The following is a 13,727-nucleotide window of genomic DNA, read 5'->3' as shown; positions in this document are numbered from 1 at the left end:
TCCTGGTTTCAGATTGGCTCAGCACTGGCCATTGCAGCCACTTGGGGAGTGAAGCTTCAGATAGAAGATCTTTCTTTATGTCTCTCCTTCTCTCTGTATATTTGACTTTCAAAAAAAAAAAATAAATCTTTTGAAAAAGAAATTTTAGGGGCCCCCAGAGTTCTAGTTGAAGAGTCCCCGGAAAAGATACTAGGGAAAACAGAAGTTTTTGAGAAAGTGGGAGAAAGGAGAAGAGGGATCACTTTTATTTTTCTTTGAACAGGAATCTGCTGGAAATTCAGCTAGGGAAGCATTCCTCTTGAGCTACATAGGCCACCCCTGGGTGACCTACTCCCTTGCCTTGCCTCCACGGCTGTATTTAAATCTAACTTAAGAACGACCCAGGTTGCAACTGCTGGGCACTCCCCTGCCTCTCCTTCCACCATGCTTCTGTAGGCTTAGAGCCCTTGGGCTCTGGCCTGGTTATAGGAATTGGTTAAAGGCTGCCTTCTTGCATACCAGTCCCTGCACTAAATGTCTTGCAGACATCTTCCTATGCCCCCACCTCTTGTGGATGCCAGTACTGGCTGCTTGCTAGGCGGATGCTCCCTAATTGCACCTTCCCGCAGTGTTTACCAGGGACCTTCAGAAGAAAGGCTTGTATGTAATGGGAGAGTGGAGAGACCTCTGGGCTCTCATAATCATACCAAATAGCAACTCACATCCTCCATGTGGCAGCTCACCCCACTGAGAGCTATGCCACATGGGCTGAGAACCAAGGAGCCTGGCTAGACAGGCCAGAAAAGGGTTTCCACATGAATCCCCTCCCTGCACAGAGAAATGACGGGAAATATACAAATTGGAGGAAGTATGATGTGATTTAGAATTACACCCATCATTTCAAGTCTACCCCCTACCCCCAAGACAATGGGGTTTTCTTATCATAAACCACCTGATCAGTATGGAAAAAATGAAACTCCTGTTTAAGATTCCTTAGGTGGGCCCGGCACAATAGCGTAGTGGTTAAGGTCCTCGCTTTGAACGCACTGGGATCCCATATGGGCAGCCCCACTTCCCCATCCAGCTCCCTGCTTGTGGCCTGGGAAAGCAGTCGAGGACGGCCCAAAGCCTTGGGACCCTGCACCCACGTGGGAGACCCAGAAGAGCTCCTGGCTTCAGATTCGCTCAATTCCAGCCATTGTGGGCACTTGGGGAGTGAATCATCGGACGAAGATTTTCCTCTCTGTCTCTCCTCCTCTCTGTATATCCGCCTTTCCAATAAAAATAAATAAATCTTAAAAAAAAAAAGACTTCTCAGGCTCTGGCCTGGCCTTGGTTATTGTGGTCATCTGGAGAGTGACTCAATTAATGGAAGATCTCTTTCTCTCTTTTTCAAATAATAAATAAATAAATAAATAAATACATCCTTCTTTTAAAAAAAAAACTAAAAGGACATACAAAATTCACCCTAATATTAACAACAATATATAGAGGTTCATAATGTTTTATCTTAAGTTCCAAAATGCAAAAGTTTTCACAAACTTGACATAGAAATTCATCAAGTAACAGAACCTAAATTAAACTGATAAAACATATTTTCAACTATTTGTCCATCTTGATGTGAATGTGCATGTAGTAGGTTTTGACTACTGGGCACTGTGCAAAGATCACTGAAAGTATGATATTTGTATAATCAAAATTGTGGTGGATTGTGTATACACCTGGTGCCATCAGAGTAGGCTGGGACAAGTTGACTTCCCAAGGAGAACACCCTGGGATCAGATAGGTAAAGCACTACACCAAGACCAAGCTGGCTTCCCAGACTGCTCTCTTGGCCACCAGCCACTTGTGATCCCTGTGAGACAATCAGGACAGATAGAAATAGTTTTGTTTTGTAAACAAGGATACTTGGGATTCAGACAGCAAAGCCACTTACCTTTGGTCACTAAGCTTGCAAGGAACAGATCCCAGGGTCAAATCTAATCTTCTAAGTAAAATATGGCTTAGGGCCAACAGAGATGCAGAAATCGACCCTTTGTATCGTAAGCATCCTGGCAGATTCCTAGCCTATCTCTTCCCACTTCTGCTACATTACTTAGAAGTGTGGGAATTCAGGGAGCCACACTGAATACTACATTAAGGACTCAAAACAGCACAACTGTGTTGTGACAGGGAAGATCTTTTCTAAGCATCTGAGAAACCTGGCTACCAGTGGTAGTTCAGGCCAGAGCGGCAACACTTCTCTCCCTTTTCTTGCCCCTGGAAGATCATGGTGATGACGATGGTGGTGGTGATAGGAACATGTACATACTGCTACATGCCAGGCACTACTGCAAACATCTCACATACAGGTGTCCATGTCATCTTCATGACAAGCCTAATTAGGAGATGCTCTGAATCCTCCTGTTTTATAGATGATGCAATGAGGCACAGAGAGGTTCAGTCATTTTCCCAAACCCAAACAGCCTGTAAAAGAAACAGAGCCCAGACATGAACACAGGTACTCTGACTTCCAAGTCTATCTTCTTGAGACTCTTGAGGGCCAGGGTACTCAGCAGGTCATCCACTGAATATTCAATCAGGGAAGAATTCAGTTCCATTGCCGACCTGAGTCATCTTTGCAGAGGGGCCCTCCACTCTTTTTACAAAACTTTCTCTCTGCTCTGCCAGGGCTATTGTGTCCCTCTGCCCCCAAGGAGGCAGTGCTTCCTTCCTCCCCATTCCTGTCTAGTGTACAATGCCTGTCCCACTCTCCCGCCCCATCCCATACTCACCTTAAAACCCATGGGACGGAGCCTGCACGCTATTTCTGCATCTTGTAATGCAGCTTCATGAGACTCCAAGGTGAAATAAATTTGAGATCGGTTGCTATAGAGCAAGTGGTCATTTGGAGCTGCCAAAATGAGAAAAACAAGTCCTCATTAATAGTCCCCAACACAAGAATGTGATAAGACTCACACAAAGATGGAGCTTGAGCAAACAACAAGGTATCTGGGACTTTTCTTTCAGGAATCCAATATGTTATATCCATGCTTCATCATAATATTGCTCTGTCTCCCACAGCCCCAGCCACTCAAGGTCTAAGTGTCTCCAACTGCAGAGCGAAACTTCTTGCCCAGCCTGGAAGTTTCTGCAGTGCCTGTGGCATGTTAAGGCACTCCAAGCTAGGAGAAATCCTAGCAGCCTGTTTCATGGCTACACGGAGCTAATGCAAACAGAATGGCTTCTGGGGAAAGCATAACCAACAAAAAAACGGGCCATGGAAGAAAGAAAGGGAGGGGGCTAGATGGAGCCTCTAGCCTGACCTTCAGGAAGACAAGTCCAAGTTAGCCTTCTAGGTAGGAAAACTGGCGACATTAGCAATCCTGTCCATCTATAAAGCCTGTAGGAAACTCGCCTGAAGACAACAAAAATGTATCTACAAAGTCCCACCCTGTCAGTACAGATGGCTAAATGTGAATGAATTTGGACTTCTGGGAGAAAAGGTAAGGCTGGCTCACAGCAACATCCTGGAAGATGCTAGACCGATGATCTGACTCCGTCAACCCATTCTTGGGATGGGAAAAATCAAGGCTAGAGAGGGAAAGGAATTGGTTTATAATCACACAGCTAGCTGGTCAGAGTGGTTGCTAACTAGTCAGACACTGAAGCTGGGGTGGGGGGAGTGAGGAGGATAATAGGTTCCTTTTTCTGTAGGTGTATACAGCACTTAGGGGGCATTGGCCAGCACCCAGAACCAAGGCTGGGCTGGAGAGAAGGAGTTTCCTTTTAGAAGGGTGAAGTTGTTTTCGATATTTCTGCCCTGCTTGCTCCCAGATTATTAACAGTTGGTGCAAGGAAAAACTGCCAGGGCCATGTGGTGTCAGCGGCAGGGAGGTGGGAGGCCAGGAGGAGTTACCTGGTCAGTGCCAGGAAGGGCTCGAAGGAAGGGGTCTTCCCTTGCATAGGTGACCTCTGCCTGTCTCCACCACATTACCCTCGCTGTCCTCTCTCCCACTACCCCCTTGTTTTGATGGTTTACCCTCCAGACAGATTCTGAGAGCTTGCTAGAAAGCTCATTACTTGTTCTCAAAAACACCAGCAAAGAATTAACCGTCTTTTCTGTCCCTTAACTTTTCTGTCCCTTAACAGCACACTCCGGCCCCATGGCTGCTCAGTCTTACATGGGCACAGGCAGGAGGAGTAGGTGGGGGCCAGCTTTGTGCTGTCCTCTCTGCCTCCGCCCCCATTACTTGTTGCAAGTTTGGGAGATTCAACACGTGGACACTCCAGGCCACCCCACCCCCCTGTCACCCATCAGAATCCGGTCCAGCGTGCCCTAGACTCCCAGTGCCTTGCCTGCCTACCCCCAAGAGCGGCTGCTTCCCCGCCACCCCCCCCACCCTGCGGGCTTCATCAGACAGCGCGCCCAGCAGGGCTTAACTCCTGGCACTATCAGCCGGCGGATGGGCGGCCACTTCCTGGGTTCCGGGCTTGTGGGACCCATGGATACGCGCCGGGAGAGAACTCGGGTGCCTAGCGCGGGTCCGAGGGTGTGTGAATGGGCGGGTTGGGGTGGGGGGAGTTCCCATTGCCCTTGAAGCTGCGACGACGCTCACACTCCACCTCTGGCAGGCAGCAGCAGTCAGCCGGAGCGGGGGTGTGCCGCACTCGGAACCGATCTCCCAGTCCCGGGAGATCCCAAGGCAATGACCAGGCCGGGTCGCGCACGGGGTGCACGGGGCGCGAGGGGTTGGAAGCCAAGGCGCAGGCTGCGGGCTGCCGGGGGGGGGGGCAAGGAAAGCGGAGAGGAGGCATCTATTTCAGCCGAGGAGCGTGTGATAGGAAGCGGTGACAATGAGTCACAGGGCAGCGGGGCGCGAGCGCTCTACCCCTCCCCCCGCACACGCTCGCGGGATGGTTTCCGAGGCAAGCGTGGCCCACTTCGGTTACCTCAGCCGTTACACAATCCCGTCCGCCCGCGCGGAGGAGGGGCCGCCCGGCCCGGGCCGCTCGCCGTCCTTATGCAACCAGTGCTCTCCTGACCTAATTCCACGCCGGACCCACCCCACAGGGAGCCGCGGCCCCCGGAAGGGCCAACTCCCGGCGGCGGGAGCGGCAGGCGCAGCCGCCGCCGCCGAGCGGAGCTCTTCGGCTGCCTGGGATCCGCAGAGGTCCCGGCGCGCCAAGTGTGCGAAGGCGGCGAAGTTCCTAGCGCGCCGGACTGGGAAGGTGCCGGCAGGTGGAAGAGGGAGGAGACCCCAGGGAGTGCCGCTTGAAGGAGAGAGGAAAGTAGAGCCCGGGACGCCGAGCGGGTCGGGAACAGAGTGACGAAGAGTCAGAAAGAGAAATGGAGCCCCAAAAGCCCCCAGGAGACGCAGGGAAAGACCAACGGCGACACAGCAAAACAGTTGCGCGCTTCAGACAAAAGTCCCAGAAAGCCCGCTTTCTGCCACCCCTCAGCAACGGTCCGTGCAAACCCAAGGGTCCCCCGCCCCTCATCCCACGCGGCTCCCGCCCCGTCCCGCCACGAGGTTCTTTCTCCCACCTCTCGGGTCCCGCCAACCCCGGCCCGGCCCCGCGGCGTAGTGGGCTCACCTAGCTTGACTGCTTCATTGTACTTGAGCAGCGCCGCCTCCACCTGGCGCTCGCGGTACAGTCGGTTACCCTCGTGCCGGAGTTGCGAGGCCCGCGCCGGGCCCGGGAACAACTTGCTGAGGAGGCTGCTGAGCACCACGTTGACCCGCAGGGGCGGCAGCGGCTGCTGGCCACCCCTCCTGGTCCCGCGTGCCCACCCTGGGGCCACGATCAGCGCTGAGAGCTTGACTCCGCACAGCGCACAGCGCCGGTCGGCGGCCCGCCCGCGTTCCAGGCACAGTTTACAAAAGGTGTGGCCGCACGACAAGGACACGGGGTCCGAAAGAAACCCATGACACTTCCGGCACTTAAAACCTTCCCACACTTCGGTGGCCGCAGCCGCGGCCGCCAATGCCTCTTCCGTTGCCGAGCAGCGGCTGGCCGTGCAGCTCGCCTCCGAGGGCGCTGGCACCCCGACTGGCGGGATGTGTTCAGCCAGGCAGCGCACCAGCTGCTCCAGCTGCTCAGCCACCAGCTGCTGCCTCTCCGAAAGCCGCCTGTATACCTCGAGGGCTTCTCGGAGGCGTCCCCTGGACGCCAAGGAGTCAGCTTGCTTGAGCAGGACTTTGCTCTCCGGCGTCGACGTTTTCGCAGACGACTCGGGCTCCGGCTCCCGCGTGGGTTGGGATGCGGGGCCCTCTGGAGCCGCCTCCGAGCCGCGACCGCTGTCCATGAGGACTGCTGAAGCCTCCCTCTCCTCCGGCTCCGCCACCTCCAAGTTGTCGGTGCACACCTCAGCGGGTAACCTCAGCATCTGTTCGGACTGAGAGGGATCCATGAGGAAGAAGACTACATGCACAGAGGTGCACAGGCGTCTAGGGACTGGGGCTACAGGGCAAGGGGTAGCAGTTGGACAGACGCCGGGCCGCCACGCGCTGAACCCCGCCGCGCCTCCGCCAGCTCCATGCCGGCCGCCCCGCGCCACCTAATAACTGTCTTGTCTCAGCAAAGTGTTATATAAAGCGCCACCACGTGACGCGCCAGCTCAGCTCTCATTGGCCGGCGGCGGGGAAATTGTTACAAAACCAGACAGTTTTGTAACCGCGTTGCGCTTGCTTCTCGGGGCTTCGCTTTGCTCGGCTTCTTTGGGGGATTGTTTGTGTTGACGCTCGGCCTGATTAACCCCCCGCACCTCAGAGATTCCTTTTCGGGGGGAACGCAGGCAAATCATGGCCTCTCTCTGGCTCCTGCATCTCTCAAACTCCACCCCATCCCACCTTTGGAGTAGCAGCAAACAGGTCCCCTTGGTTAGCGCTCGCTACCGGTGCCCCTAGACCCTCTCTGGAGGGAGAGGCGCGGGACCCCGCGAGGCTTGCTCGCTGGCTCGCTCCGTAGGGTCTACTTCCCCCACCAGGTGGCCCACTGCCGCTCTCCACAAAGAGAAGCAGTTCGGCGGGCTCCTCGCGAAGTCTCTCCCTCCTGACTGCCTTCAACCCAACCCGGGAAACTCTGGGCGAACCCTCGCAACCACCACCACCACCGCCACTCCTGGCTCCCTGCCTTCCCCGGGGAGCCCACCCGCATCCCCAAAAGGCAATGAGTGCACTTTTCTGAGGGTTCCTCCGTTTACCTGTGCTGTAAGCCACTTAAACCAGCTGGTCCGGCGTCCACAGAAGTTGGGTATCGCTTCTCCAGCAGGCAGGGAACGCGCAGAGATGCGCTCTGCTCCACTGGCTTGCTAGGCGGCCTCTGAGGGAGGCGCACGTGCATGGGCCGCCCCTTACCCACACCCCACTCCATGCCGCCCACGCTCACCTCTGCCCCCAAGCCGGCAACCTGCGCTGGGGGGATGGGAGGGGCGGGCTGCCAGCTGCCGGCCGGAGAATCCACAGGAGAGCTGCTGGCCGGTTGGGCGCGGCTTTGCTGGGCTTGGTGGGCGCTCTGGGGGCCTGTGAGCATGGCAGGCGGCTGGGCTGCAGCTCAAGTGTAGCAGTCCACAGAGCGGCCTGCAGGTGGCTGGCGCAGGAGGTAAGACTTGGGAGAGCAAGCTCACAGTGGGGGTGGTCCCAGGGAGAGGGGTCCTAGGACTGGAGAAGGGTATCCTTTACACTCCCTTAAGGCCAGCATAGTGGCCAAGGGTGTGTGCCGTTTTGATCTCCCTCCTGATCCCCCACACTCTGGAATGAGCAGACAAGCTTTACCAACCTTGAGGAATAAGGGACACCCCATGGTCATGCTGCCTCAAACCGGGAGACAGGCGTGGGTTTCCTCCTCCCCCCCGCACCTCCTCCTTGTTAGTCTACCTGCAGATGCTGCATGTAGACCTTAGGAAGCGCCAGGAGCTATGGCCACTTCTTAGCTCTGTAAACTTGGGCAAGTCGACCAAACTGGGGACCGCCATTGTCACACAAATGTCAGGGCTGATTTTAGCACGGATCAAGTCATGTTTCAGAGCTAGAGATGGCAGCCTCTTCATCTCTTTGAGTGGCCAATCCTGCCTTGAGTCAACACCAAGGTCCCAATGAACAGGCAACCAACCATCAGAAGTTTTCTCTAATACAAGACAGGAGCCAGCCAGCACAATGGATTAGTAAGCTAATCCTTCATCTGCTGTGCCAGCATCCCATATGGGCTCCAGTTCTGTCTCAGCTGCTCCGCTTCCCTTCCAGCTCCCTGCTTGTGGCCTGGGAATGCAGTGGAGGATGACCCAAGTCCTTGGGACTCTGCACCCACTTGGGCCATCTGGAAGAAGCTCCTGGCTCCTGGCTTTGTCTTGGCTTAGTCCTGGCTTTGTCTTGGCTTAGTCCCTATGCAGGGAGTGAGCTAGTGTACATTTTCGCTCTTTGTAAATCTTCCTTTCCAAGTAAATAAATAAATAATTATTAAAAATAAGACAGAGTGGAAAGATGGGAATTTAATAAGTAGGAGGAAAGGGAGGCCAAGAAAATTAGCAGAAGCAGTCAGGGTGAACCCAGCATTATCTATCTGCCTGCTCTCTCTGGAGCCTGTGAGGACGGACAGTATGTGCGAGCAGATAGAGTCTTCTACTCAAGAGTCATGTGATGGATAACAATGAAAGCTGCAATTCAAGAGCTTTGCTTCTTTTGACACACCTAACAGTACAGATGTCTGCTATCCCTGACTTATTTTGCCGATGCGGATCAGGGATGCACCTTGCCCTGCCTTTCCCTATTGGCAGTACAGATGAAAGAAGGCCAGAGTGGGCAGACAGGGTCCCAGTCCTGCAGGCACTGAGAGACGATCTCTCCAGGCTGCCCCTCTCGGCAGGTGCATGTGCATGATATTGACCGTAAACTTTGTCAGGAATGTCTATAGTCGTCAGGGTGCTGCAACTTGAATAGCTGTTGCTGAACACTACAGCAGGTTTGTGGCTGTAGCTAGGAGGAGGCAAAGGGACAAGAGAAAGCCCAGCAGGTGTGTCTCTTGGTCCTGGCTGTGATAGAGAAATGAATAGGCATGCAGATACTGTGTGTTTGACAGTTATGCGTTTGAAAGAGCCTGTATTTGGTTTTAGAACTGAAAAATCCAGACAACGGCCTAACTCAGAAATGGTTGGAAGCAGGGCTTGGGGTGGTTTTCCAATTGTGCTAAGATATACATAACATTTACCATTTTAACCACTTTTAATAAATCCATGACAATGTGACACTAAGCACCTTGTTGTTGTTCTTCAACCATCACTACCATCCACCTCTTGAACTTTTTTCATCTTGGAAAATCCAAGCTCTACTCATGTGCTCATTCAGAATGGACTCTCTATTCTCCACTTCCCTAGGCTCCACCGTTTTACTTTCAGTCTCTACCAACTGAACTATTCAAGGGAGCTCTTTTCATTTCTATGACTGGCTCATTTCATTTAGCATAATATAATAACCTCAAGATTTGCCCATGTGGTAGCATGTATCAGAATTTCCTTGCTTTTTAAGGCTAAATGATATTCCATTGTGTATATATACATATATATACACACAATGTATATACATAGTATATATAATGTATACAACATATACATTATGTATACAATACTTATATGTATACAACATATATATATACTATGTATACATATTATGTGTAGATATACATAGTAACATGTATACAATGTATATATATATACTGTGTGTATGTTACTATGTATATATATATAGTGTTTGTTCACTCAATTATCTATTGATACATACTTCAGTTGCTTCACCTTTTGGCTATTATACTATAAATCGAACTGTACAAATACCATTTTTTTTTTTACCATGCTTTCACTTTTTTTTTTTTTTAGTATATACCCAAAAGTAGAATTGCATCATATGGTACTTCTATTTTATTTTTCTTCTTGTTTTGTTTGTTTTCTTTCTTTTTTATCTTTAAAATTTTTTCTATTTTATTTTTGAGGAACTTTCATAACATTATCCACAGTGGCAGCATCATTTTATATTCCCACTGGTGGTGCATGGGGTTTCCAGTTTTCTCTCATTCTTACCAACACTCCCTTTTTTCATGGTACCCATCCCAGTGGGTATGAAGTTATCTCTCATTGTGGTTTGCATGTGCAGGTCCCTAAAGATTAGTGATGTTGAGCATATTTTCATGTACTTTTTCACCATTTGTATATGTGTTTTGGAGGGAAAAATAACTAGTCAAGTCATCTGCCCATTTTTAAATTGGGATGTTTTTATTGTTGTTGAGTATCAGTAGCTCTCGACATATTCTGGAAAGTAATCCTTTGTTAGATATCTGGTTTTTTTTCCTCCCATTCTATGAGTTGCCTTTTCACTCTCTTGATAGCTTTTTTATCTGAAGGGAGGGTTTGGATCTTGCATTAAAAAAATGTAGATTCAAGATATCTGGCAATGCGATTTTTAGCAAGCTACCAAACCTCTTGAGTCGCCCTTAGTTTTTTTGTTTTTGTTTTTTTTGCTTTTTGGTTTTAATCTGGAAAAAGATAGAGATGATGCTTATAATAGGATCCAGCTTGTAATATTGCTGTTATGATGAGTAATGAAATCATAAGTGTAAAATCTTATCACAAGGCCTAGTCCAAGTTGAATGTTCAATAAGTAGTGGTATCCTTTGTAGTATTGGATTAGAAAGAACCAGAATGATGTCATTGAAATGTGATATTAGTTATTAGCAAATATGTGAGTAGGACAACAATACTAAGCACTCTTAACACAGTATTGCCTAATGTTCAACACTAATGCAGTGGGTTTCTGTCCATAACGCATTTCATTTGTTTGGCAGCCTCTGATGGAAACCTAATGATGAGTAAGCTGCAGTCCTGCTGAACTGAGTGGGAAAAATCAACCAGGAAGAGGGCAGCTTGCTATTTGGCAGATGAATGCTAAGAAGATGGAAGCATTGGATGCCAGGGGAGCTCAGAAGAAGAGCAGTTCAGATTGGAGGATCGCCTCCCAGGTGGATAATATGATCATGGGATTCTGCAGCATCACAGGGCTATGGGGAGGGAAAGGGGGACTGGGAAGAAATGAATATTATAGACAGAACAAGAGGCTGGCACAAAGCCTGGAGGTGAGAGTGACTGTTGCATTTAGGAATCCCTATTAGTTTATTATGGCTGAGACCTAGAATTTGAGGTGTGCAGTGAGCCAGGGGAGCCAGGCTAGGAAGGATCTTGTAGATCAGGGGAGGAGTTGGTATTTTTTTCTGGGGAAAATAGGGAGCTACTATAAAGGGTTTGGGCAGATGAATGATGTGACTGGGTTGGTCATTTATAAAGGTCTCTGGCTGCAAGCTGCAGAAAGGAAGTGAATACAGTTAAAGCAAAAAGAGAGGATACACAAAGAAGGGGGAAGGTTAAAGAGAGAAAAGCAAGGAGCAGATTGTAGAGTGACTTAATGACCTCAGTATGGGCCAAAGTACCTCAGGTAGTTTTTTCTTTTTAATTTTAAAGATTGTTTTATTTTTATTGGAAAGGCAGATTTACAGAGAGAAGAAGACACAGAAAGTAAGATCTTCTGTCATTTGTTCACCTCCCCTAATGCTACAATGGCCAAGGCTGTGCCGATCCAAAGCCAGGAGCCAGGAGCTTCTTCCGGGTCTCCCACGCTGGTACAGAGTCCAAAGGACTTGGCCATCCTTTACTGCTTTCCCAGTTCACAGGCAGGGAGCTGGAAGGGAAGCAGGTCCACTGAGACGCGAACAGGTGCCAAAAAGGAATCCCAGCGCAGGAAAGGCGAGGATTTAGCCATTGAGCCATTGCACCAGGCCCAGTACCTCAGATGTTAACAGATGTTAACATGATTCTTTCCATTAAGGTGAGCAGTGAAGTCTGAAGAAGGCCAAATGATCAAGGTCACACACCTGGAAAGAACCCAGGCTGGACTCTGACTTTGTAGCTGGACATTTGCTGTCCATTTGATGAGAAGGTACTGTTAAGTAAGACTATATCTTTATATATAATCTCCTGCTTTTTAAAAGATTTATTGTAAAATATTTATTTTTATTCAACAGGCAGATTTTACAGAGAAAGAAGGAGAGAGACAGAGAGAGACGTCTTCCATCTATTGGTTTACTCTCCAGATCATTGTGTTGGCCACAGCTGAGTTGATCCAAAACTGGGGGGCCAGGAACTTCTTTGGGTCTCCCATGTGGATGCAGGGACCCAAGCACTTGGGCCATCTACCACTGCTTTCCCACTCATATTAGCAGGGAACTAGATCAGAAGTGGAGTAGCCATGATACAAACCAGTAACCATATGGGATGTTGGTGCTGTGGGCAGAGGCTTAGCCTACTACACCATGACACCGGCTCCTATAAATCCTTGAACAGCTCAATTTCCATCTCCCTACTGATTACTGGGCAACATATCATCATTTCAGGAGGTAATTTATCTGAGTAAGTTTGATTGTTCATCAATGTACTATGGATTTGAACTCCTGAGCTTCAAGTCATGATTTTACCTTCCATTCTACTTACCATTTAGTAAGTAGCCAGTAAGCAATCCTTTCCATTGCAGGGAGACTCAAAGAGCCTGGGGCTCAGAAAAAAGTAGCTCCAAGTCCTAACCTTGGCTGCCAATTGGTTGTGGGATACAACTAGTCACTTCTTTTCACAAATGCCTAACTGAAAGCCCAGGGGAACAGAACACATATTCACAAACAATAACTTTCTAAATGCCTTCTACTCCGTGGAATACTACTCAGCCATGGAAAACAATTGAATGCTACCATTTGGAATCAAATAGTCCCAACTAGAGACCATTATGCTCAGTGAAACAAGTCAATCTCAATAGGACAAATATCCTATGTTCTCTCTGATATAAGGCAACCTATATGCAAAATACAAGATCAATAACACTTTCAATATTGTTTCTGCTACATCACAGAGGGTTGATTTTTTGTCTTTATTTTCATTCACTCAAAAAGGTTTTGTTTTTCTTATTAATTTCCTCACTGACTCATAGGTCACACAATAGCATCATTTACTTCAGGAAGGTCTTTGATTTTTCTTTTTTATTTCTTCAGAAACACACTGGTCTTTTAGTAGCATGTTATTTAACTTCATGTTGTAAATTTTCTATCTTTCTCTGTTGATTTTGTTTTATGGCTTTTCATTTACAGGGATATATAGTAACTGTGTAGTAGAGACCATCACATATAAATGTAAAGATTCAATGCAGTGTCCCTCTTTACTTACAAATCAAAGATGGACTCCCAATGAAGCTGTTCAATGTATCTTGACAACAGGATGCTGGACCTACAATGTCAGGATACACTTAAATAGTAGAATGATGGATTTATGACTGTGAAGGACTATACTATTGTAATAACATGGGGGAAATTGAGGGGAGGGAGCAGGGAGGACAAGGATTTGGGAGGGGGTAAGAAATCCCAGATCATATAGAACTGAATCACAGACTGATAAAATAAATAAATTTAATTAAAAATGAATACACTTTCAAACTGTGAAACCATCACTAATACGTTTGGTAAACCTGGTTTCAGTCTTCATAAAACACTTGTAGTTGATGGGTATTTTCCCTGAAAATCAGCTGTTTGCTGATCAGCCCTATAATTGCTGAACACAGTGTGATCAGCCTCAAACTGTCAACCAAGATACATGGATATGTTGGTTTTCATGCAAGGCATTTGAACTGTGAAGATTTTTTTTCAAGGAGTTGGAGAGAAGCACTGAGTTACAAAACTGGCAGGATGAG

The 13,727-nt window shown here is 48.8% G+C and overlaps 1 protein-coding gene and 1 long non-coding RNA gene across 7 annotated transcripts in view; one reads left to right on the top strand and one right to left on the bottom strand.

The window, feature by feature from the left end:
- LONRF3 (LON peptidase N-terminal domain and ring finger 3) overlaps positions 1 to 7,296 on the bottom strand; it is a 36,650-nt gene extending 29,354 nt beyond the window's left edge. For 4 of the 6 annotated variants that reach the window (XM_058658273.1, XM_058658277.1, XM_058658276.1 and 1 more), the window contains exons 1-2: positions 5,557 to 6,523; positions 2,754 to 2,872 (exon numbers count right to left, since the gene is read on the bottom strand). In XM_058658273.1, coding sequence (XP_058514256.1) covers positions 2,754 to 2,872; positions 5,557 to 6,373 — 936 coding nt within the window. In that variant the 5' untranslated portion in view covers positions 6,374 to 6,523. Of the gene's footprint in view, positions 1 to 2,753; positions 2,873 to 4,911; positions 5,254 to 5,556; positions 6,524 to 7,165 lie in introns of those variants that run through there. The other 2 variants (XM_058658274.1, XM_012927722.2) reach the window with 2 other exon arrangements.
- Positions 7,297 to 7,431: 135 nt separating this feature from the next.
- LOC131478483 (uncharacterized) lies at positions 7,432 to 12,296 on the top strand. The gene is made up of 3 exons (XR_009244490.1): positions 7,432 to 7,563; positions 11,826 to 11,946; positions 12,022 to 12,296. It is a non-coding gene; the product is annotated as an uncharacterized LOC131478483 (long non-coding RNA).
- Positions 12,297 to 13,727: the final 1,431 nt, after the last annotated feature.

The sequence above is a fragment of the Ochotona princeps genome, chromosome X, assembly GCF_030435755.1.
Source record: "Ochotona princeps isolate mOchPri1 chromosome X, mOchPri1.hap1, whole genome shotgun sequence".
NCBI lineage: Eukaryota > Metazoa > Chordata > Mammalia > Lagomorpha > Ochotonidae > Ochotona > Ochotona princeps.
Note: the sequence above shows the minus strand (reverse complement) of the source record. Positions and strands in the feature narration are given on the sequence as shown.